Source organism: Phragmites australis, chromosome 6 (assembly GCF_958298935.1).
Source record: "Phragmites australis chromosome 6, lpPhrAust1.1, whole genome shotgun sequence".
Taxonomy (NCBI): domain Eukaryota; kingdom Viridiplantae; phylum Streptophyta; class Magnoliopsida; order Poales; family Poaceae; genus Phragmites; species Phragmites australis.
The window spans coordinates 43,638,921-43,664,971 of NC_084926.1; the positions used below are offsets into that span (position 1 = coordinate 43,638,921).

Here is a 26,051-nt window from a genome sequence, read left to right on the forward strand (position 1 = left end):
CGGCGCACTGACGGCAAAGCGGCGACGGCCGGCGGCGGGAAGGTGGCCCAGGTATGTCTACGGGGAAGGGATAGGAGGGAGAGGGAGAGAGAGAAAGGGGGCCGGGGAGATGCTCACCGGCGGCGATGCGCTCGGAGAGAGGCAGCGGGGTGCGGAGGGGCTCGGGAGAGAGAGAGTGGGAATGAGGTGGAGGGAAGAAGGCACTGTTCACCGCCTTTTATAGGGGTCGGCGACCAACGGGCTCGCGGGGCGAGGGGCTGCGCGGCGCGGGGCGCGAGGCGGCTGCACGGGGTGCGAGGCGAGGCGCGGGGCGCGAGGTCTGCCGACGTGCGGCGACAGGACGGCGCGGCACGGCGCGGCAGGCGGTGGGTCACGGGGAGGGGATGGAGGAGAGAGGAAGGGAGAGGAAGGAGAGAGAGAGAAATGGGAAGGGGAAGAGAAATTTAGGGATTTGACACAAATATTGCAATACGTCATGGGCCTGAGTTGGTTGAATCACACAACACGGATCTATGTGGGATACCTTTGCCACTAACTTAGAAGATATTATCTACTATGACGATACAGTAATACAAGTGACTCTAAAGGTGTTGTATTCTGTCAGTCGTCTATTGCGGCGCTGCACTACCAAGATGTTAGGATGACCTCCACTTGCGTTGCATTAAATGCATCTCACCTTACAGGTGGAGGACGACTGGTGGGCCCGCTCTGGTTGATTTTTTTTTCAATGTTTGATGGACCCTTCCAGTGGGCTCCGAGGAGCCCACCCAGGCTCTGGGAGACGGGGTCCTTTGGAAGGCTGGAGCTCCGGGAGGCCAGCGAGACCAGAGCGTCAAGGGGTCCTCAGAGACAACCCCCAACCTCCCCGAAGGATGATTTCTTCTCCTATCTTAAGGGACAATAGTCAGAGGGGCCTACAGCCTTCAAAAGCCAGGCTCCTAGTGGCGACGCTTTAGCAATGTCTGTGGGCTGAGGTATTTCCCCGACAGTACCCCCTCATTCGCTAGCCCGAGGTGAGAAGGGGTGAGTGGATGTAAAAGGAACTAGCTCCAGCCCAGCATCGCAGTCAGGATATCCCATGACATAGCTTCAATCCATAGATGAGTCTCTAAGTAATAACCGTAAGCGATGATGTCAGGGCCTGATGTAAGCGACAAGGCTCGGAGGTGTAAATAACGTCGGAGCCAAAGGCATTGAGATGCTGGTAGAGGCACCATGTTTCGAAGTCCATGCGAAAGCCGGAGTAAACCCTTTAGCTTCTCTGATGATGAGTCTTCTTGCCACTTGAACCGTCATTGCGGAGGTTGTGCGTGAAAACAAGATATTTTCTTTATTCTTAAAATAAGTACTGGATGGCGTGTGCTAATGGCAGTGTGTCTGACAGGGTCATGTGTAGCCTCGCTTGGGGTCTTGTATCCAAGATTCTTGCATGCGCCGAAAGGGGCTTGGCTCATAAATACGATGAGACAGGTGCGCAAAAAATCCGGGTGCCATCGCAGGATGACGCCACGTGGATGGGGTTCAGCTACGGAGTGGCCATGGGCCCTTCAACTAATGGCGGTGCGTTTGATGGGGTTATGCGCAGCTTTGCTTGGGGTCTGGTGCCCCTGCTCCTTGCATGCGCTAAAAGGGGTCTGTTTTATGAATGCGATGGGGCGTATGAAACCCGGGTGCCACCGCAGGATGACACCACGTGAACAGGGATCAATCGAGGCATGGCCACGCCCCCCCCCCCCCCTCTGTAGGGAGTAATTGGAACCACTGTGAAACGAAGCCCATGACGATTTTGTTTCCTTCCCTAGGGGTGTGCAACCATTCGGTCTGGCTATAAAAACTGGGATTCACCCAACTGATCCTTCAGTGATTGTGTAGGTGGGCGTTTCTCCTTAGTTTTTTAGAGTATGGCATCCTCGTCCTCATCGTCGGAGATGTCGATGTTCTCGATGGTGAGGTCACCCATAGTGTCGACGCCAGTACTTGCGGGGTTGGAAACGACGGCCATGGTACTCCCCTCCTCGCAGAGGGGGCTACCGCCCATTACTCTGTCCTGACCTCTGATTCAGGCGGTTGCTCCAGCCGAGACCATTGCCATCTTTGATGATGAAGAGGTGGTCGGCTGGGATTCTCTAGAGAGAGAGATTGATGTGAATGAGAAGACGGAGGCGGAGTAGGGCCAAGGCGAAGAAGAAAAAGGTCGAAGCGAAGGGGAAGAGAGCCACAACGGAGCTTGTTCCGTCCTCTGGAGACTCAGGGATTGGCTACTGTATTAACCTTCATAGTGGTAGGTCGCAGATGAAACGCATTAGTCGTGACATGCGCCACTAATTGTAGCATCCTTGATCGTCACCTTGTACTCTTTTTTCCTCTGGGTTGCTCTCTCAGAATTTGTTTTTCGTTTGCCAATGTCTCCTTTATAAATGTCCTCACCGAAGCTTGATTACCGAGCTACGGTCAGTAACGTCAACCTTGCTCACAGGGGCTTATTCCCCTAAAACTTCCAGCCTTTCCCGCGTATGAACCACAGCAGTGAGACAACGTGCTCGTCGTTTACAAAGCCATTAGATGATTTCGAGTATCTCCATAGCACTGACAAGAAACTGAGTAAAGCTAAGAAATGATGGCATTGTATTATTTCCCTGCAACGAAGTGTAAGGGGAAAAAGGAAGAAGCCACAAGCACATCAGCCGTCAGAATTCCATGAACCAATTAAGATGCACCTTGTTGACCTCACTGGTCACCAGCAACAAGAGAGCAAAAATTGACTAGAGAAGCAGCTGCTGCTGCTACGAGATGCAGGATTTACTTTCCTTTATACTTTCAACAAAGATTCATTCTACAAAATGGGGGCAGAAATAAACAAATACTTGTCCAACGCCCATCCCTTTCCTTTTTTAACCTATACCCCTCCTGAACGAGACAAGAAGAAACTGGAGAGGGAAACTACACCAAATTTTCAACACAGGACAGTCCTTAGTCCAGAGACCTATTATACACGATCAGCAGGCAGCAACGAGAAGATTAGTTCAACTAGTACAGGTCAAATAAAAGAATCACCACACCCGAGGGTTGTGTGCGAATATCAGCAAACTAAGCAGGGTGGGGCTTTTTTTTCTAGCATTGGAGAGGGTGCAAACAGATGCAGCCTACGGTGCTGCACCCTTGAGCTCTTCGGAAAAAAGGCATGCTCCCAAGCCTATATGTTAACCATAGGCAAAGAACGCACAAGACCTTCGTCGTACGAATCCATGCAGAGCGGCTCTTACCTACATCCTATAATTCAACCATCCCAAGCTTCTCCTTGGTGTGGGAATGAGGAGTGCAACCCTGCATACTTCCTATCTTCTTTCCACAATGTATACATGTACAGATGCAACTACTCATTTGCGGCGACTTCTGCTGCTCTCTGCCTCATCATTTCATTTACGGCAGCCCTCCTCCTGGAATCAGACTGTTGTTGCAACCTTCTAAGATGCTCTTTGAGATCCCTGTATAGTTTCCAGAAGTAATCAGGCGTTATTGCAGATGGCAATGCTACACATAAGCACGGAAATGATACGCATACGCACAACAAGGCCAGGGCGAGAAAGCAAAAGAGAGATGCGTCAACACACCTGCACCTCGGCACATTGCAATCTGAATCTTTGCAAGCTCGGGCATGGAGTTGAAGCATGTACCACATTTTCTTGCAAAGGACACACCCTCCTGAAGCACGTGTTTTGCACTGCATCCCATGGCGAAATAGCCCCTTGACTTTCCGGCAGTTAGGATATTGACAGCTACCAGAGCGGCATGTCGAGGCATGTACCAGAAGATCAAGCATTTTCCTTAACTGCAGCATCATGAAAAAGAAAACCAATTTAGGTATGCTATTTACTGAAGTGATTATATCAAGTGGAAGTGGAACACATGAACAAACTTATGGTCTCTTGCATATGTTGAAACGTGGACCTGATAGACTAGGTCATCAAGAACTAGTTTACACCTAGCAGCCTAAAAAATAATGATGCACAAATCGTTTACAAACTTAAATGTTTCTCTACTCCTGCGCACCACCTGATCATTTTATCATTAGCATGTAGTTTTATGTTGAATGTTTGAGAGTACTGAAAATACACAGAATTGCTTCTGTGTATTCTAATTTGTGAAGTTCTACCTTGAATAAATTGCAGTAACAAAAGGCCTGCCTATTTCTCAAATGTTAAATTGAGAACAAATGGATCCAATCATGATGATTCACATCAGGGTTCCATTAACAATTGGACCTAGCTGGTACGGCGGGAAACTGACTGACCAGTCATATCAGCAAGGACTGATGTGACCAATAACTGGCCACTTCCAGCAGAAAAGGAGCCCAGGCACAAGTTACTCTATTTGGGGGTGGGTGACTTCTCCACATTATTTGTTTCATACATGAAACGCTCTATTCAAATCTTCAACTCAAGTAAAGCATCAAGATACCATGAGATAGTGTTAAACCAAACATGGGAAATTTCTCATGCCAGTAGTATCATACAACTTAACATAGGTTTTATAAAGGGATATTAAGTTGGACAATTGCCAAGTTTCTAAGCACATGCATATTGTTTTAACTCAACTAAACAGAAAAAATCACATCTTTTAACAATGGTGGAACAAGAATAAACTACTAGTGGGTAACAACTGAAAAAAAGGCTTACCTGCTGAACACGTAATTGCCGAGCTTCTGCGTTTTGGGCATCACGGTCTGCAGCTGATGGATGGTTTGTTAACTTGTGTGGATGATTGACCGCTCCTTTTTGGTAACAAGCATTGCATACATCGAAATCTGGGCAAACTTCACACCGCCAACCTTGACCAGTTTCAATATCATGACAGCAGGCATTGCATGTAGTGACAAATGCTGGTGCAGTTGGATTATGTAGGTGGTACAACACCATCATTGATGAATGCTTTGCACGGCGAAGGGTGTCATATTGATAATGGTTTCCTTGACAAAGACTAAGGAATGCCTGCCTGGTGTCGAAAAACTCACTTTCTAGGATGTCATCTCTATCTTTTGTATCTTTGGGCACCCCAACAATATCAACCTAAATAGAGAGAATAAAGTCATATGTTAGAGACCATTTGCTCTGTTGCTATACTGAAAATAAGAAGGGTTTAGTTACCGGATGGAGCGTATGCATGTCTCTACTATTACTTGGGTGCCTCTCCCTATCTTCAAGTAGTTGTTCTGCATCATAACACCTGCAATAACAAAATACTGAATTTCAAGAAAAGAACTTTAAAAAAGCTAAATAGTTTATCCATCTTGAAAAACGATATAAAAGACAGCAATTTTATCAAGGAAAAAAACTTATTTATCACCAATGACCAAGCACACAAGTTTATTCCATCAGAATCTCTCCAGTAAGAACACTGCAGCCTTCCAGGCTTTCCAGGCAGTGCCTCAACCGGCTGCAACAGCCTCATAGGGATATCTACCATCAAGGGGGTCTGGGGGCTGGGTTTAAGGCTTACAAATTGGTAGGTGTAATAAGTGGGGAAGAGGGGGGCAGCTAACACTGGTCACTGCCAAACCTTCGCATGTATGCTGTTGGTCTCGTCGCCAACATAGCCGTCCACATGGTAAACGGGATAGTGACAGTCCATGATACTGGCAGCAAACCCTAAACACCGTGTAGCATTCCCCTATCAGCTTTCAGCCCCATTGTTGCTGTAGCTGTCCGGATGCTTCATGAGATGATGACACGAGCAGCAGAGGGGAGACGCGATAATGTCATCGGGGCTATGGAGGAGAAGGTTACGGCCATTGGTGCCAATTGGCAAAAAAATGTATTTCTTCCTTTGGCAATTTGCCTTAGTGGGAGCTTTCTCGGTGGCAAAGATACAACCTTGTTGCATTTTTTTCTCAAACACGCAGGAGAATTGCGTGTCGTTGTATTAAGATAGAAAAGCACTCAGCTGTGTTGCAATAGAAAGGGGAAATGGGATGTTCTGTGGCTTCTACAAAAAGACATTTAAGGATTGCAATTATGTGGTGGATTGTTATTGAATTGCTGCGTTGCCTCGCTGGGCGTCATAATAACCATTAGTAAGAGTAATAATACAAAACTTCCAGACACTTATTTGGTGGCACGTAACAGATGCTTATAAATTTTAAGTGTATGTACAGATAGATAAATCAGAAATCACGCGTGCACTTTTGACACTGTCCCAATATTGACACAGAAATCAACTTACTTGTCACAGATGTAAAAGCTTCTGCATTGATGGCAAACCCAACGTCTTCCAGACGCCATAAGGATACAGCAGTGACTACAAGAATACTGTAAATGGACCATAATGAAATCTTCCTTCATAGGATATATGGTTTCCCCAAGCTGCATAAGCCAAAATTGGATCATGGTAAATATTTTACCCAAGTAAAATAAAAGGCAAGTATGTGAACAAGAGATTATGGGAGGGAAGGAGGGAGCGACGGACAGGGGAATATTTTGGAGGGGAATATAGTATTTATAGTAAAATGCGCCAGCAGTCCATAAACTTGTCACGCGGTGTCATCTAGGTCCCTAAAGTCTTAAAATGCATATTGGATCCCTACACTTGTTAAGTGTGCCACACGAGGTCCAAATCACCCTAATTAACATAAACCTGCATATGTGGCATGTCGTAGGTTGGATCTAAACCGCATGTTCATGTTGATTAGAGTGATTTGAACCTCGAGTGGCACACTTAACACGTTTAGGGATCCAAATTTGCATTTTAAGAGTTTAGGGACCTAGATGACACTGCAGGACAAGTTTAAGGACCGCCGCCGGTTATTTTACTCTAGTATTTATGAGAACAATAACTGTACAGTAATAAAATAAAAAGCACACCTTATGCATCAACATAGCATCCTTAGAAGCGTTTCCACTGAGATCGGTGTGGCCAGCAGCTTTAAGAGCTCTTTTTGTTATAATCTTCTTTGTCTTACTCTTCTTCTGAAGCTTCCGGTCATCTTCTTCTTGACGAAGCTGATTGATCATATCTTCTGCAGCTCCGGGCCAATAATCTCCGTCGAAGTACGGTAAACGAGCAGCGGTCACCTTAGCCTTGCATTCCCCCATAGTAGTGAAGAAATGGTCATAAAGGTTTGTCAGCTCAACAACAATTTCCTCCTTAGAAGCTTTTCGAAGCATAGCTAAGTACCTGAGTGTCAAAAACATTATAAATAGAGTGGGAGTTAAAAGTAAGGTGATTAACGCAGGTGTTAATCAAAGGTCTTACCACTCACGAAGTTTGTCTGATTTTGGAGTCTTTTGAATCTCAGGATGGCAATATAAGATGTAATCTTCACCCTTCAAAGGTGGACAAGCCCATATGTAACAGCTTGTGAATCCACGCAGCTTACAATATTCAAGGTATCCTATCTGTACACATCAAGGACTGATATAAGATTGTGAACGACTGTAAGCAAAAAAGGAAGAAAGCAGTACCCCATCAAATGTTTTCATACAGTTCTGACCAGTCTGGTCAAACAATGAATTTGTATCAGTCATAAAAACTCAGCATGGATAGTAAATTACCAGAATTTCATGATACACAAATGTACGTAAGGCCTCTCCGGACACTGTTTTAATCTCAGGTCTGAAGTATTTAACAGAATCCAAGTATGACAAATAAACACGACGCTGGTTCGGGAAAGAGCATTCTGCACCAAATTCTTGAACATACATTCCAAATAGGCACACTTCCACGCCTTCAATTTTCTGGAACAAAAGAACAGCCTGCCCAACATTTCATAGGGTTAGGATAAATATCAGTGTGCGCATGACCATAATTCATATTTCAAAATATACGAATAAATTCTCACCTTGGACTTGTAAGCAAACTCTGTAGGGTAATTATCTTCTTGAAAAATTTCCAAAAAACGTGGTTTAACCTCCAGCTTCTTATCGACTGATGAAACAACTCTGACCACAAGACCTTCTGCTCCAGGAACCTAACAAGCAAGGAAAACTTATTAGTGTAAGTGACGGGGAAAAAAATTTGTACCAGAAGGAATCAAACTTGATGGCAAAAAGAGAACTGTTGGCAGAATGCAAGGGTACATTCTCAATTACAGGAGGGACATCCCTGAGAATATACACATGGAAAACTTAAGACAGAAGAGAGGATTAAACAAGATAATGCAGTACCCTAGCACATTAAGTTCTTAGACATTGGTAAAACAATGAAAATTTTGCCCTGCTAACAAGTGTGCCATCCTATCGTAGCCCAAATAAAAAACCTGAGCACTGCATGGAAGCATTCTCTACAGCAGTACAGAGGAAAAAACCTATCAAGCGAGAGGTGAAACAGTCCTTGTGCACACCTATAGTGATGTTGGTTGCAGGAAGCAAAGCAGCCAATCTCTTCCGGCCTATTTGCTATCTATGGTTAAATTATATTCTCTTATTGGCGCACAGCGTATCCAACTCCCGACCAAAGACTATAATTTCGTTAATAAACAACAAAGCGCATAAAATACTTCAGAGCACAAAAGGAGTAAGCAGGTATATCATTTCCAAATCTGAAAACTATGGTAGAGTTACTCAGCATTTTTAATAATAAGGCAGATAAAAAAAAAAAGTATCAACTCTTTATTCGCAAATAAGACCTAATCTCACTAACCTCGTCAAAACTTTTCCCAGCAGCAGTCGCCCGATCCTGCCTCTCCTGCTTAAGCCGTATAAAAAGCCGATCTTCTATATGATCACTAAGAACAGTTCTTGGCAGATCTTTTGCCCCAAGAACGGCACTCTGTGGTAAAGGCATGCGCAGCCCACGTTTTACCTCCTCAACATAGCAATTGGGGCAAGTATACTCTGCTTGTCCCCCATCATTCCTTCTGCCATTAAATAGAGCACAAATTTGATGTTGCCAGCATTCACACTTGTCACACTGAACCCACTGCAGAATGCATTATTTGAAAAGATTTAGCACACAAGAAAGATATAAGGAGTTTTGATGACACAACCACAACAATAAAAAGGGGCAACTTACCCATTCTTCAGTTTCTTCATCATTTCTTTTTTTCTCTAACTTGGCCTTCAAAAATGCTTGACCTTCGACCTCAATAGTCTCACCACGAGACTCATTGTAACAAGGGATACAGAAATAATGACGTGTATCACCAGTACCGACAGTGTAGTATGGTGCATTTCGCTTTATCCGAGCTCCACAAGGAGAACAATATATTGGTGGAGGTTCAAAAGTAAGTTTTTCCACACGACAAAGCTGGCAAGAATTCTCATTTTCAGAGTGACTAATAGCTAGATTCTTTTCAACTTTAGCCTTACTCTGTCAAATGATGGAACATTTAAAAATTAGTTCCTCCACAGAAATACAATGTATGGTTAAGATAAAAGTTTCACCACAAGAATTGTAAAACAGGAGTATGAACAATAGCTTTAGCCACGAGGAAAAAAAGAACACTCATAATCTCTCTCACAAAGGGGAGGTAAAATACTTTATTTGGTAAGATATAGTACTTAAGGGGCAATTCCTTATTGGTTTATTTGGCCAAAGGAATGGGAATTTAGAGTGTGGGGATTTTAATGTTACTTGTTTGGTTAGTGAGCATAAAATTTTGGCGGTAGAGGGATTGGAAATTTGAACCACATACACCATTTAAAATCTATGGAGAGGGATGGGTATTGGAAGGGGGTTCAGAATTGTTGTCCAGGGAAGTACCATTGCATCTCAGCCATTCACCATAACTAATGTAACGATGCCCTACAAGCTAAGAATAAATTCCCCACAGTTTCCCATCCATCTTGGAGAACAAACCCACAACAAACTCCCTCCTGTACTCTGCTCCCCTTCCCAGTTGTTGCCAAGTACACCATGTACACTACTAAATCTTTTCCACATCCCTTGCATGCCACTAAATGTTTTCAATTGCATCCAGGTCCAGACCTGCCTTACTAACTAGCATTTGGCAATCTATAGCCCACTTATTTTTGTGTAAGCTCATGCTGTAATTAAAATTTATTTAGTACAGTAGTGAGGAGGCAACGGAGGGAAGAACTAATCATCCATTGGAAAAACAAAGTAGAAAAAAAAATTCAGCGATTGCATGTTTAAAAGAAGATAACAGGAGAGCATGAACTAAATCTTTCAGTGACACTTTTCAGTTCTCCACTCATCTCCTATATTTAATCACTGGTCCAGCAATTATGTCAAAGACATGAAATACTAGTGCTGGTTACTTCCAAGTTGGAAATCATACCTGACCAACCCACAGCCTTAGACTGTCAATATGTTCCTTTATTTGTTCTGGAGTGAACAACTCAGTCAGTGAGACACCTTTTATCTTTGGTTTTCCTGATTTAGACACAGTGGCATCTGTTGAATCATTAGTTTCATTCTTAACCTCAAGAACGTTTCCGCTTGTCTCTTTGTCAATAGACAAGTTTTCTTGCTTGATATGAGAGTTTATCTCATTCGAAACACTAGGAATCACATTATGCCTCACTGTAGGCACATTCCCATCAATACCATAACTAATCTTAATGGGCTTCTGCGGAGCTCGCGCGTCAGCCTTCACATCCACCTCCCGTTTCAGGTATGCCGTCTTGTTATTGTGCTCAAGCAGCTCAGGATGTGTTTCCTGCAAAACAAACCCTGGGTTTACATGAGGATTGGAGGTTACAGAGATTTCATTCTCTGGAGCACTGGGTGATGCAGGCTGCATCTTTAAACGTTTTGGTACAGATGGTTGATCATCAAACGCATCAACTGACACAGGGTCAATGTCCATTCTATCACCTTCTACTCCATTCATTATTCTTTGAGTTGTATTCTGTTGAGCAAATTTTCTAGACACGAGTGTTTTTTGTGTCTGTTCAGCTGATCGGCGCAAAAAATTCTTTACATTGCTGCATACAGGACACTGCTCATCAACACAAGTCTTATAATGTTGAGAGACCATTTTCGAACTACTGCAGTCCCTGTACGAACAATCTTTTCTTTGACAGGTCTGAATATGCTTGATAAGCTCCTGCACCTGAACACAGCGATGGAATTTACAACTTCCAACAGGATATGAGCATGCTTTTGCATGAAATAGTAACAGTAACCACTTTATTTGACGGAGGAAATAAATATTTCCAGTGAGCTGTTCAAACCCTCCCCCTGGGGGCTTTGGCAATGCAGGATCGGTTGAAGTCACAGTGCCACGAGAAAGACGCCAATCAGATGAAAATGGTTGTTGTGCTCCATCCGGCACCATTGTTCTTTGACAAAAATCTTCCTGTATTTGCTTTTCAAGTGATGAATTAGTAGTGACAGGAGCTTTTTCCATTGTTTGAGGCTGCCATTGGGGCTGCAGCATTTGCTCTGTCTGTGATCCTTTCAGCACATAACTGACATCATTAGAACCGTCACCAAGCTGCGGGTTAGAGGGCAATAATTGCTGAGAATCATGTGAAGCAGAAGCATGAAAACTTTGAGAGCCAGATAGATGACCAAACATCTGCCCTCCTTTGACATTACCATGAGCACTTCTTTGCTGGTATTGACCCTGGAAATTTGGAAGGTTAACAGGGTCAGTTGCTTGAGAAGATATTAGCTCACTGTGTGGTAGAGCCCCCTGTTCTGACAGTTGCATAGAATGGCTGGAAGCCACTTGAGACTGTTTAAAGGAATTGCTCCTCAGCATAGCCTGCTGATGCTGTGGATTTGGCTGCTGTTGATTTAGATGATACTGATTTTGAACAAACTGGGAATTAGGCTGCATCTGATGTTGCTGCATTGAGTGCTGCTGGCGGATTAGTTGCTCATGAGTCAACTGTGATGACTGAAAATTCGCCTTTTCTGGTTGATCCAGAACCTCAGTTTTTATCTGTGGCTGCAGTTGAACGGACTGAATGTTTAGCTGATTGGTAACCAACATTGGGTTCATTCTTGATCTAGACTGCAAATTTGCAGCACTCATGCTCTGATTATTTGCTGTTGTTAAAGCAGAAGAACCAGTAGCATAAAAACTGCCGGTACCAGACATGTCAGCTGATGCTGCACAGAAAAAAGGTAACACAGTTTACTTTATTGCAGTGCCATGAGTATACATGAATATTGGTATCGACAGAAACTAAAATACATGACAAGTGAGTCAACGAAAAACAGTAACATACCAACTTTAACAAAATTAAACTGTGAAGGCCCCCAAGCACAAATCTTACAGATGTATGCTTCGGAAGAAAAATGTAGACCTATATTATATATTGCAGAAAGAGGAGGATCCAATGCTGCCAGAATGTTACCCCTATTTGGAATCATTAATAATAATGAGCTATAACACTGGTTCATAGCTCGACTCAACATGCCCTTAAATGATCATTTAACTATCAAACAGCAAAACCGTATATTTCTACAAGCTTCCACCTGGAGATACTCAGACTGGTGCTAAAGATACTAAGGTGGAAACAGTATCATCCCCCTCCCCCCACCTTGGGTTAAGGACTCCAGGGAACACATGAATTCTATAACTGGCACTCCAGGGAACACATTAATCATATAACTGGCAACTCCAGCAGCAAGGAACTAAAATTAGCAGTCATGTATTATTTTCATTCGTTCCCTAACTAGCAAAGAATGCTCCAAGAAGTTAGTTTGTGCAACAATAGATATTATTTTTACATAACACAGATAATATACGGATTCAAGTTCGAACTTTGCATATGCTTTTATTGACTCTTGTAATGATGAAAATATAGAATCATAGCAAACTTTTCTGATTTGTGCTCTTTGCAAACATAACCACAAGATAATGGCCTATGGGAATAAGCATCCATAAGAGAGCAGTAAAAGAGCGGATACAAATGCTAAAAGAAAGCAAGCTTACTTGTTATCCTCTGTGGAGGGTGCTGATTGAACTGTTGCTGTATAGGTTTAGGCGAACTGCCATAAGGGGATATGTTCATATATGCTTCTGATGCCGTAGTCCTGTTTGTTAGCTGAATGTTTGACCCATGCAATCCCATTCCACCATTCATGTGTCCATCTGTTAAACCATAAGCAGAAGAATTCTCCAGCATGCTTGAATGCATTCCAGAATTACTGTGGCTCCCAATATGCTGGATTTGATGGCTATTTTGGCTGCTAGGAAATTGCTTCTGCTGCTGAATATGTGGCGCCACAGCTGACTCACCATTGAAATATCCAGCCCCATTTGAATAGTCAGGATTGGCAGGTGCATTCTGTTGATTACTGAATCCTGGGGTTGGGATCATTTGCTGAACACCGATCGAACCCATCGTCGATTGGACAGTATTTGTGATAGAATTCTGTGGAATGCTGGAAGTTAAATGCTGGTAACCATTAGACATCGAACCTGCAAGGAGGGATTATAAGTGAGCAGAGCCATATAAAGAGACCGGCAAAAAATTGCACACTAAGAATATATGGTGGGCCAGTTTGGCACTGCATAAGCTTCAGCTTCTTGCAAAATGACCAAATCCATTCCAACACAATGCTCTTTCACAACACATGTTACCTGGTTTATGGATATAACCAACAGATATAGCATACAAGTGAGACTCCAAAAGAGGTGCTATTTTTAGCACATAATCCCTACATCATGACTAGAGGAGAATCTCAGGTAATGGAAAACAGGCCCAAGGACTTGAGTAAAATTATATGCACCTGGCATCGAGGTACCCATGTTGGCATTCTGAGGAACCATGCCTGCACCAGATGATGAAAGAGCATTGTTGTCTGTAACATAAGGCATCCTAGTATTTCCACTGGTGCCTTGTGTCATACCAGGTGTTGGAATCATCGTGCCATAGCCCGAGGAAGATGATATTTGCCTTGACATTTGTTGGTTTTGTTGATTTTGTTGGTTCTGAGCGCTCAAGACCTTAATAGCAAACTGCAAGTGTGGCTCGACTGGTCCCTTCATCATATTGTAGTAGTCATTCTGCTCAAACAATATGAATATCAAACAACCAAAATGATGAAACAGTAAAATTTACTTTTCCTCCCCAGGAAAGTACTTGGGTGCTAGTAGATCAGAGCTGCAAGAGGAAAAGGGAAGAGATAGTAGTAATACCTTGTTTGAGAATTTTTTAAACAAGATCTCCTCGAGCCGCCTCGCCAGTTCAGGCAACCGCCGCCGCCACTCAGCCGCCGATTGTTTCCTTCCTATATACTCGAATCTGCCGATTTGAGAATAACAAGTCAAAGCCTAGTATTACACCTTCTATTGGATTAAAAAAATCAGCCTCAGACCTAAACTTTGGGCTCAGGATGGGGAATCGCCTAGTTCCAAATTTTATGTGCAATCCTTCATAACTTTGAAGGTAAGTAAATAACATAAGTAGTACATCCATTGTCGCCTTTGTAATTATGGAAAGGAAATAACTTTAGCAGTATAAAAGGTTATATGTGTACTATTTAATGTTCAGGGCATCTTGACAATTTGAATTCCCCTCATAGTTTCTGGATATGCTGCCATTCGGCCAGCAGTGCCTCACTAACTCAGTACAATTAATGCCTCACTACAAAATAGTCTACTCAGTGAAAGTCAACAGTAACACTTACATCTTCTCGCGCATGGCGTTGCGCATCATCACAAACTGGCTGTCCGTCCCGAGGCCCACCACATCCTGCATTGGCTGATGCTGTGGCAGCCCGTCGGCGCCGCCAACACCAACACCGCTGCTGCCAACCTGATTCATCTGCGCCGCCTGCCCCGACATCTGCCCGGACAGGTGGGCAGCCTGCCCCACATTCATCTTCGCTGCAGGCCTAACCTCAGACTATCACAGTCATCCCACGCAGTGCGGTTGGATGCAGCAACCCCCAAATGAGTACGCGTGACGTCACACGTGAGAAAAAACTTAAAAAAGGAGAAAGCTTTCTTCCGAACAGCAGCGCAATAACAGGAAATAATCTATCCTCCTCCAAATCCAACCTAAACCGCTGCCCAATTAAGCACGAATAGCAGCGTACCAGCGGTGGGATGTATCACGCTAGTCAGCAAGCGCCTGCGCCTGCGCCCACGCGGGAGCAGCACGCGTCGACCATGCAACAGCGATCAGAGCCCGTGCGATCAACCCGAAGCAGCACAGACCCAAGTCGAGCAGCCAGGCAGGCGAATTGGGGACTCCGGGGCCCGGCCCGCCCGAAACCCTAGAATCCCAGAGGGGCCGCGCGGGGGGCGATCGGAGGGCCCAGCTGGCGCCGGAGACGATGGGGCTCGTGTTCGTCCGTACGACGGCGAGCGGCGTCGGGGGCGGGGGCGGGGGCGGCGCAGGTCGCGGCGGGGGAGGAGGAGGAGGTGGGGGATTTGGGGGAATGGTCTGGGCCGAGCGACGCGCAGGAGGACAGGAGAAGGGAGGAGGCGTCGACCAACGACCAATCGTGGATCTGCGCGGATTCGGGATCGCAGGTCGCTGCAAGTGGGCCCGGGGCGTGGCGGCTCCAGGCTCTGGTGCACCGAGGGGTAAATGATTAGGTGCAAAAATAGCAAAGCGGACGCAGGGGAAAGCGAACTGTGTTCACACGCACATCACATTCACCACCACACATAGACGTACATGGGTGCGTGGGTGTGATTATATGTATTTTCGACTTGTACTGTTAAAATAATACATATCTAAAAAAATTAGCTAAGTGATTGTATGCTACAAAGAAAACACAAATATTAAATATGATAATATCGAGCACAAATTTATGGTATGATGATATGGATGCATCATATAGTACCGCTAAACGAATACATTAAGAGTAATATTGTATATTGATTTCAGATATGATCTTAAAAAATAACAATAAGATTATTCGCTAATTTTTTCATATTATTTATTTATTTTTATTAATAAAATCAATCATATACCTATAGCTGATAATAGGACGGGAGGTAAATTATTCGAATTTACCTAGGATGGAAGGTAAATTATTCAAAAATATGTAACCAGATGGGAGGCTAGAGAACTAACGTGGATGATAAAAATAGATAAATTATTTAAATTTTAGGAAATGTTATTAGATGGAATAAGAGTAGAGAAAAAGGTAACACAAGAATTAACTCGTGTTTTATATAGTAGAGATTAGAGGCATAACCTCGCATAGCGTGGACACATGCTTTAACCATTAAACGCACCAATATATGCATATACTATTCCTCTTAATATTTAATCCTAAAAAAATGTGAGCATACATGCTGAGTATAGAATTTAAACCCAAATTCGCAGATTACATCACAAAAACTATAACTAACTGGGCTGTCCTTCACAATGTGAGTTATGTTGCTTCATTTCGCACGTGCACAATAGTCACACGATAAATGCCATATTTTTAGGGGATAGTTGAACAATTTTGTATAAATCCATCGTTCCAAATAGATTGGTCAGGTAGCTCAGTTAGGAGTCACTTGTATGTCTACACAAATAATATACAACAAAACATAGCTATGTTTGTGGCTCAGTAACAGTGTAGGATGCGAGGTAAGTATCTAACGTCAACGGGTTAATTAAATTTTTTCTACTCTACCATATGATAGCTTCCCAAATACCACCCTACTGAGATACCATTTCTAAATGAAATAAGGTCCAACTATAATATGCGTGTGCTCAATTGCTTAGCTACCAAGATACCGTTTTTAAATAACATCTGGTCCCATCTGGCATTTATTTATTTACAACATGGTAGCCCAAGTGAAACGTTTGTTCTATCCATCTTCTTCTTCCTCGTGCGTCCGATTCTAACCTCCCATTCCCATGCATCCACCTCCTCCACCACCACCATCCATCCACAGTCATATCCATGGTCTTCCCCACCTTCCACCTCCACCAACCCCTCACCTCCTCCATTGCCCTCTTCTTTTTCCTTCAAGCCAAACCACCACCTGCTGACCAATGGTGGTGAGGAGCGGGAGGGTGGCTCTGGCTAGATCCAAGGTAGCATCATTGACGGCACCGCTCGGCCAGCGCCCTCACGTCCTTGCTGATGGTAGCACGGACATCTGGTGTGGATGCACTCATCGATGTGGTTTGGGCATGCACACCACATTGTTCCTACACAAGAAGTTCATGTTCGTGGCTATGGACAGGTGGATCTACATCACGAGGGCTCGGCGTGGACCGTGCAGTCTAGGAGCATGAGCTAGTGGCGACGGCACACAAGCGCTATAGTCACGTGTGCACCCGGTTGAGTGGTTGTGCTTGCTCTCCAAGGCCGAGGACCTCTTCTTGCTTAGCCTCGTCGTCGGTGTGCTGGATCCCGCGGTTGTGCACTTAGTTGGGGTGAAGCCTCCATCGACCGTGCATTAGGAGGCTACAAAACGAATGAGAGTAAAAAGAAGAGGGGTAGAAACGTCTTTGCACATCTAGTGCCATGTTGGAAAGAACAAAAGAAAAATGCTAGGTGGCAAGGTTAAATGCTCCGTGGCAAAGGAGCAAAGTCTCGTGGGGACCAGATGGCATGTGGAAACTGTATTTTGGTAGGGTGGCATTTGAAAAGTTATCATCCGTTAGAGTAGCAAAAAATTAATTAACTCTACGTCAAGTGATCGGATATCTTTAATGGTAATAATTTAGGGGTTTGTTATAGAGGCGTGTCTATTTAGTTCGAATGCATGCAAGCTAAGAATGCATATCACTCTTGGGAAAAAGTTCAACTTTGCTATCCACAAATGATTTTTAAGCAAACCCCCTTAACAAGTGTGTCATGGTTAGGTGTTACAATGAACCGAATAGAATTAGATGACACATGGCCCTAATGTGTTGTCTGAGATAGAGTTTATCACTTTATTTCTTGTGTTACATGCTGGATTGATCCCATACCACAAGTGTTTAGTGAAAGGAATAAACCTTTTAAGTTCTAGGACTCTTTAACATTTATAGAGTTTATTCGTCTCACAAAGTTCACTTTTAAATTAGGTCAAGTGGGCCTAACTTAAAATGCGAATCAGGTAGGAACTATGTTGATTTCATTTAGAGTAGAATAGAGTTTGAGTTTTTAAAACAATACAAGCAATTGTCACGGAGGACATCAATGCATGTGTAACACTCAGGAAGAGAGATTTTGTTCGATGAGTGATGCCCTTGACCGTTAGGTTGGCAACCTCATCATGTGTGAGGGGTTTGTGTTGGAAAACTCTCCTATTGGGTTCCTTACAAATATTTCACATCGTGTAGATCATTTGTCCAATCATCTCTTTCCTCCTATCAATTTGTGTGCTCTTTGATACTTGGTGCCACCAATCAGCCGTCTTTGAAAAAAATATATGGGTGTAGGCTCAATAGAGTGTAATGGTTCATTGATGAAACCCTAGATCAAATGGCTTTTGCGTATGGTTAAAGAAGGAAAAGGTGCATTGTAGCTCCGGGGTTGTTTTGACAGAGAGGGCAGCTAGACGGATGTGGCCAAGAATGGACTTTGTTTTGCCAACATTTATCGATTTAAAGACATTGCATCATCCACTGGTTGTGGAATATAGTGACTAAAGATGGGAGATATTTCAAACCATGACAGTTCTTAGAGGTATGACGGATAATGTTTAACTTATTGTTGATAACCGGTCAAAAACCGCGATTACCGAGCTTACCGGGCCACATCGAATTCATAATTCGAGCGGTTTTCGAATTTGAATTCAAAAAATAAAAAAATCCTAAATAAACTAGAGATAATTCTAAAACCTTCTAAGATTTTTTTTTCAAAAAATAATGTCATTTCCATCATATTCTATAGGGATAAAGTTTGAAAAAAAAAAGAAAAAAATTGAAACGTGCAACTAATTTATTAACTCATATTAAGAAAAAAAACTTAACATGTAAACACATATTTTTGTTGTGTAGGGCGTATCTTAAGAAAATCTTTAAAATTAGTTTCACTTCATTTAGAGTTTTATTAATTTCTTCATAATTTTTACAAAGTTCACAAGCATAAAGTGAATATGTTAAGAAACAACACTGTAATTAACTTTTTAATGTGTACCATTATTTTTTCTACATAAAGCAGCATAGTATAATAAACTAATAAAAGTGGTTTTACTAATTTTGGTGGTGTGATGAGTTAGTATGAATTAATCTAGTTACAACACATTTTTCATATATTTTTAAAAGATATAGGATTATATAAAGAAGACTAATAAAATTAGTTTCATGATTTTTGAATTAGCAAAGAGTTAACTATGTATTTAACTAGGTCTAGCAAATACATTTTCTCACAGAAAATATTTCAACTTTTTTTACGAGTATAAATACTTTTATCATTTAGTTACAAGGAAACCAACAAAATTTATTTCACTTGATTTGAAGTCCAGATGAATTAGTTATTGATTTTACAAGGTTAAACTATTTTTTGGTTTTTTTTTAACTTCACTGAAATTCGAGAAAATCGCTCGATAAATCGGAAAAATTGAACTGTTACCGAGAAATGCGATCAATACAGAAAAACCGGTCGATAAATCGATGAATTCGCTCGGTAACCGGTCCAATTCGAGCGGTTATCGAATACCGATTTGACCATTTTTTGCTCCTAATTACAAATTTGATCAAGTGAATTTTAAACGAATTCTCACCGAGTTTTGAGTGGTTTTCGCGTTAACCATGAATTTCCATTTACCGCCGGAGATTGTTTTCATGCCTCAAACGATATTGTGAACCTTGATGACAGAGTTTGCTCAAAAGTTGGATGTATATCTCTAGCTACCACAATTCGAGTATGGAACGTGCCATGCATTTCTAACATGAAATTAGGGAGGGTCCGTCGCTTCGGAAACATCCAAGAGGCATTTATCGGTTCATTCAGAGCATTACAGGCCTTAATAGCTAAATTATAATGAGGACATCACTCCTTACATACTGCACAGCAAAAAATAGGGCTCAGGATGGATTACACATTCCTGATCTTTTTTCCAGCGTGGATGATTCAGCTTGCTTCCCATCTTCGCTGCAAAAGTCGGAACCGATCCATAGATGCTGCAAATGACAGATGTCGACTAGATTTATACTATTTCACTTCTCGACTGATATAAAATGGAAGATCAATGTTCTGATTGTAATGCAAGAACTGAGTAGATGTAGCAGTAGAAAATTCCATTGGCAACACAATATGAAAGGAATGACACGGAGGCATCTAACATTCTGAAAATTTTCTATGGTACATTAGAAAAGTAGCCACCGCCTAACGCAGCGTCTACCGCCTCAATATCCAACATGAATTAACTTCAACTACATCAAGCCAGGTAACAAACAGTGTAGACATCAGCTGAGTCTGCTCTAAAAGATACAAAAGACCATTCTGGACCAGTTAACATCAGCAAGGATTGTACAAATCACACCACATGGGATTAACACCTCCACCTGACCCAAAGAGCTTGCTCTGAATTTGTTGAATGCTGCATCACATCTTAAAGTGCCACACCAGTCCAAACGGGATGCAATTTTTACAGCAACAAGCACCGGACAGTTGCATTGCGCTACCAAGTTCTTTCACACAATATCATGGGCTTAGATGATTTTGTTCCTGATGTCTTCTAGCTTCTTCAGGATTTCACCAGGAGTTCTGTCGAGCTCATCAGCAATCTTCCTCTGCATATCAGCTGGGAGGGATGGGTACTGCTCACAGAGATCACCATCTATCACATCCTGTAACAGATGACAGAATACATCAGTAACAGCATATTTCAAACTGCATTTGCAGTTCAGCTGAAATGACAACCAAATAAATTTCATGGACTAATGTGAATATGTTCTATACGATACGAAATGGATGTTCTGGATCTTTGGTTTTGTGAGCAATGGCTTAACAGTGCATTAATAATTGCTAACACAATGGACTTAGTCACATTATAGAATCAGAGTAAATTACCTGGCTCACAAATACAATATCAAGAAAAGAGAGGAGACATCTTACCTTCACCGGAAAATAAGCAGATCTGTAAGCCATGTGTTCTCTTCCACATAATGGTGGATGCTCCTGACGGAGATGCATCTCCAAGTGAGAGAAGAAGTCAACATCTTCCCTGGAGGTGAATGCAAGTAGTGCTCCCACACTGCCCATCACAGTCCCATAAATAAGACATTCACCTCCACCAGGAATTAGAGAGGCCTTCTGCAAACATGTGACAACATCACCAACGTGAAACTGCACGATTTCCTCCACTTTGTTAGGGGCACCATTTAACTTCCCTTGCTCCCATTTAATCTTGCCTCCAGTTGGGTCTTCTTCAATCTCATCCGAGATATCCTGAGGAAGACGAGCAAAATATATATTCCCAAACTTATCTGCTCCAGCCATAGTGTCAAAATCTATGTGTTGTGCTGCTGTAAGCCATCTGGGGACACTGTCATCAGCGAAGATATACAGTTGGTTTTCATCCCGTCTGTACTTGCAATAGTGAAATGACTGCAAGGTAATGGTACCATAAAATATCAGAAATATATGCAAGGAAGCCAGGGGTAAAATGGCGAACAGTATACTATTGTTTAAACTGAACAATGGTCACAGGATTTTTTGTCAATCGCAATAGAGATGCCCTAACCAAGGGTAGGGCGAATTCATTAATATACATATTCCTTTTCTTTTTTGTGGGTGGGTGGGGAGGGGGGCATAACAGTTCAACAAAATATCCATACGAAAACACTCAGATAAATTAAATGAAAAACACCCTACAGGATACATGTATATCCACAATTTTACATGACTCAAGTATGTCAGACAATCTGCTTCAAACTCTCACATTAGTAAATCAAATCAATCTTGTCCTGCTAACTCTAATTAAATATGAAAATATGTCACATATTTTAACTCACTGTGAACATCATAACAAGGTCTAGAGGTTGACTACAATTATACCAAGTTATGCATAAGTTAATATTTGATAACTTGTCTTCTTCGATACACCTGGACACTTAAACATATCCATGTGACAAACAGGGGAAAGCAACAGAACTTAGCAAGGACTGAGAGCATACCTCTTGCATATCACCAACGTAAATCCTATCACGGTAGGTATGTATAGACACTATTGTCCTCGGGAAAAGCTTGTTTTCACACTTCCTGAGCAATTTTTTTTTCCCCAGATCATACAATCTGAGCACTGAACCAACACCTGCAAGTAACCGTCCCTGGAACTGGCACAATGCAAGAGGTACTTCCTCCACTTGTGTCTTGTGTAGAAGTTCAAGTGACCTCCCTTCATCCACAAACTTGTATATATGGATGAACCCACCAGCAAGGGTCCTCTTTGGCCAGAACTGCAATCCCTTGGCAGTGCCAACAGCCAGGAGAGTACCATGCTCCTTATCATGGAAATTCACAGTACAAATGCTGACAGCTGCCTCATTGTCCTGCAATTCCATCAGATAAGTCGTGTCCCTACTCCTTGGATCGAGGATCCTAATGCAGGAAACCCACCTCTCTGACTCTGCCTTTGGATAACCGTACTGTTCATCAGGAAATGTGTTGCCCTCCTCAGCACCATCTTCTTGGCCAACACCATTCTCCATCTGATCCCCGTTATTTGCACTTCCATTTTCCGCTGCACCAGAAGCCTCGATGCACTCTTTCTTAGCAGCTTCTCGCTCCTCTGCGCTGAATGCACCCTTATCGCTCTCAATGACAGCAATGTATTTTTTCTTTGGTAGAATCACAAACTTCCTCGGGGTGTAGCGCAGAGGAATGGTCGTCTCATTGAAAGTCTCTCCCAGGCGTTCGATGGTGAAAATACGTAGGGCATCTCCAGCAACAGCAACAACACCTTCTGAGCACTGATCAGAAGAAAAGGATGCTGCAGATTCAAGCGTATCGCAGGACAGTGGTGTCAGGAGGAAGTGACCTTGATGTATATAGCCCAGCCAAGGACGACTGGACAGACAAAGCATTGCTTGCCTGTGGCTAACAATACAGGGGAACAGCTTTGGAGGTCTCAGGCCAAGGAACCGAGACCGTGTGTCCGATAACTGACCAGTAACCATGTCAACATTGGTCCGGAAAAGGACACCGTTCTGCAAGCCAGCGTTGAGGAAAAGGTTAGCTGGATAGTCTGCACCATCATCACCACCAACTGATGCCTGGACCTCCAGGAACAGGAGTGACTCCGGAGCTGATGAGACACTTTGGACGCTTAGAGGCTGCAAGCAGTCATCAGGGTCCAGGGAGAGGATACGAATGGTGTTATCATAGGATCCTACTGCAAGGAATCTGGATCTTTGCCTCCCCTCAGGCACCGGCGCAATGGCCAAGCAAGCAACATCACCAGACATGTCCTGCTTCTCCACCTCCATGAGCTGACCTGTCATGTCCATCTCAAAGTAGATAAGTTCTCCACCACTGAGGGCAATTACCACCTGGAGCCTGTTTGATCCAACTTTTGTAATAGTTTTCTTTCCAGGCGTCCTCCATTCATTGACACGGCCATCCTCCCTGATGTGCCTGATACCATTCGGGTGGACCTGCATGAGAGAGTCCTCACCAAGGAGTGTGACCGCAAGAGAGTGTGTGGTGTCCAGGAACTGGCTGTCGCTGACTTCTTCAATAGTCTCACCAATAGAGAGCACAAGCGTAACATTAGCGAAGGACACAACAATGTATGCATCAAACATGTCATTGATATTCTTCTTGACAGTCCACACAGCAATAGGCTCAGCAGGCAGCATTGATCGGGCCATCTCACTGATGGCAAGGCCAGGCCTCAGGATGCGCAGTGTGGAGCGTGGACCACGGCCACAAGCTGTGAACACCTGGGGTGTTTCCTCATCAAACAAATTTGCAACACGCATATCCATGACTGGCATGAGGCTCTCAATCTCGTCTATGCGGACGAGGTTCTTGAGTGCCCTTGGTTGAAAGAAAACAGGCTGGAACCCCTCCTCTGTTTCCATCAGTGTTGCTGAAGAGGACTCGACATCCGCATCCCGACCAATATCACGGAACTGGTAAAGTGCATGGTTGCCGAACTCAGAAGCGGCAAAGAGGAATCCTGATCGCATCACACAGATAGCTGATGTCACAGGTATGGTGTCGAAGTACTTGATCCTGAGCTCAGTAACAGTATCACCACTATGTTCAAGGTCAACCTTGAAGATATCACCATACTCAGTCTGTAGTAAGAAGAAGAACAAACTCTTCTGTCTGTGTGTAGCAGCAGCAACAATGAGGACACCACGCTCAGCCGGGAGGTCAGCACGGCGTGGAATAACAGCCCGAACCTCTGGGTGCCCCTGGTTCCGGTACAGCACGAAGTTGTCACAGCACACGAGAAGACCGCTCGGACCGTCTCCTCCACCCGGGACAGTCACAAGAAGATTGGCACCATTATCTATCGGCTCAGAGGCCTTGCGGGAGACATGGTTGAGCCCCAGGTCAAGCTCGTAGAAGGTGAGGAGCTTCTGTGCCTGGTTAGCAGCCTGCCCCGTGGGGTCGCGGTCAGACTCAGCGTACTCGAGCTCGATGGCGGCGAAGATGGGGTTGTCGAATCCGCAGTCGAGAGCGGCAAGGGAGAAGGTGAGCGTGTTGGACTTGTGCGCCTCGAGCGGGGACGAGATGGTGAGGCGCGCGGCGGCGTCGCGGTTGAGGACGTAGACGAGCTTCTGCTTCTCGAGCGCAGCGATGCAGAGCGCGCGGCCCTTGGGGTCTACGGCAAGGAGCTGGCCGGGGACGATGCGGCGGCACCCGGACTTGCCGAAGGTCTCCTGGTGCACCTTGTCGAGACGGTTGCGGTCGGGGGAGTACTCGAGGATGACAAGGCGACCGGAGTCAGAACCGACGACAAGGTAGTCCTTGGTGGCGCCGGTGAGGCGGAACTGCGCGAGTGAGCGGATGACGCCGAAGACGTCGACGGAGAGGAGCGTGCGGAGGCGGCCGGTCTCCGGGTCGGGGCGGAGGAGGTCGAGCGTGCTGCCCCGGGCGACGGCGATCTCCTGCGTGGAGGCGGACCCGGACGCGGCCGACTTCTTCGAGTCGCGGCCGCTGAAGCTGCCGATGACGGCGCACACCGCGCCCGTCGCGCGCTGCAGCGTCAGGCTGTAGAGGTACATGGCTGCGAGCCTCCTCCTCCTCCGGTGGCGGAGGCGGCAGCGGCGGAGTCGGGGGAGAAGGGGAGGGAGATCTAGGGTTTTAGAGCGTCGCGGTGGGCGGGCGGAGCTCGAATGGTGGGAATACTCGGCGGCTTATCAGATCCCAGCCAGACTCCGACCGGAGCGTTGCGGCTTGTTGCTAGGGTGCAAATTACCCACCAATTTCAACCATTAACATTAGTTTTTCCTAAAAAATGCTTAATTTGAAAAATAGCGTTATTAGTTAAATTAAAAAATATCGGTGGGTATATTTAGGTTAATTAATTTGCATTCTACTTGTGCCACCGCGTTTCGATTTGCGTCGGACTTGGACCCAAGCTCCAGTGCCTGACCATTTGAATTTTCGACCACTAAGCATCCTATTTTGTAAGAAAAACGTTATTTTCATAAGCATCTCCAGTATGCTACTCACTTGTTGTGAAGGCTACAATTCAAGGGTGAATCTAATTCAAAACTTAAACGAGGGCATAACAATAATCGGTTATTTACAATTTTTTTAAAAAAATTGAACTATTAAAATCTACTGGAAAACAAAAATTTAAATATGAGCTTATAAGTTATAACCTCCACTTAGTCCATCCGTGGGCCACATTGAATCTTGTATCTTCATAGCTATTTGACCAAAGATACTACGGCTAAAGGCAACCGTTAACGTTCAACTAACATAGAAGATTGTTCTATTGGCAAAAAAAACCCCAAGCGAGACCTTGGTTGAAGCTACTGACATAGCATCTCGTTGGTACGATGAAGCTTTGAAGCATCATTTTCATAAGCATCTCCACTGTGTTGGTCAATTGTAGTTGAAGGCCACATCCAAGGTTCGCGTTGCCGACCGGAGGGCGGTAACCGAAAAACCGCGGTAACCGCGATTACCGGTCAAAAATTCAAAAAAATTCGGAGAAAATTCATTCGGCAAATTTTAAATTTTTGCGAAAAAATCATGTTTTTGCCCTCTCGGTAACCGAGCGGTTTGGGTCGGTTACCGAGCGGTTTGGGTCGGTTACCGAGCGATTTTCTCGC

At 44.0% G+C, this 26,051-nt stretch overlaps 2 protein-coding genes across 2 annotated transcripts; both read right to left on the bottom strand.

Moving 5' to 3' along the window:
- Positions 1-2,758: 2,758 nt before the first annotated feature.
- On the bottom strand, positions 2,759-15,410 carry LOC133922700 (probable histone acetyltransferase HAC-like 1). Its single transcript, XM_062368138.1, has 16 exons — positions 14,548-15,410; positions 14,057-14,162; positions 13,648-13,924; positions 12,848-13,336; positions 10,235-12,018; positions 9,007-9,303; positions 8,635-8,913; positions 7,835-7,963; positions 7,548-7,748; positions 7,249-7,391; positions 6,858-7,170; positions 6,220-6,359; positions 5,145-5,223; positions 4,677-5,066; positions 3,612-3,829; positions 2,759-3,485 (listed from the first exon to the last, which is right to left on the bottom strand). Exons 1-16 carry the CDS (start codon positions 14,739-14,741, stop codon positions 3,374-3,376), a joined length of 5,151 nt encoding a protein of 1,716 aa, XP_062224122.1. The 5' UTR covers positions 14,742-15,410; the 3' UTR covers positions 2,759-3,373.
- A 4,655-nt stretch (positions 15,411-20,065) lies between these two features.
- On the bottom strand, positions 20,066-25,161 carry LOC133922701 (spliceosome-associated protein 130 A-like). The gene is made up of 3 exons (XM_062368139.1): positions 21,930-25,161; positions 20,869-21,360; positions 20,066-20,600 (listed from the first exon to the last, which is right to left on the bottom strand). The coding sequence occupies exons 1-3, from the start codon at positions 24,990-24,992 to the stop codon at positions 20,463-20,465; spliced, it is 3,693 nt and encodes a 1,230-aa protein (XP_062224123.1). The 5' UTR covers positions 24,993-25,161; the 3' UTR covers positions 20,066-20,462.
- Positions 25,162-26,051: the final 890 nt, after the last annotated feature.

Coding starts and splice junctions, on each gene's coding strand:
- LOC133922701 (XM_062368139.1), bottom strand. CDS start 24,992: ATGTACCTCTACAGCCTGACGCTGCAGCGCGCGACGGGCGCGGTGTGC. Junction 21,361..21,929: donor ACGTTGGTGATATGCAAGAG/GTATGCTCTCAG, acceptor ATTACCTTGCAG/TCATTTCACTATTGCAAGTA. Junction 20,601..20,868: donor CTGCTTATTTTCCGGTGAAG/GTAAGATGTCTC, acceptor CATCTGTTACAG/GATGTGATAGATGGTGATCT.
- LOC133922700 (XM_062368138.1), bottom strand. CDS start 14,741: ATGAATGTGGGGCAGGCTGCCCACCTGTCCGGGCAGATGTCGGGGCAG. Junction 13,925..14,056: donor TTAAAAAATTCTCAAACAAG/GTATTACTACTA, acceptor TTGTTTGAGCAG/AATGACTACTACAATATGAT. Junction 12,019..12,847: donor CCCTCCACAGAGGATAACAA/GTAAGCTTGCTT, acceptor TTTTCTGTGCAG/CATCAGCTGACATGTCTGGT.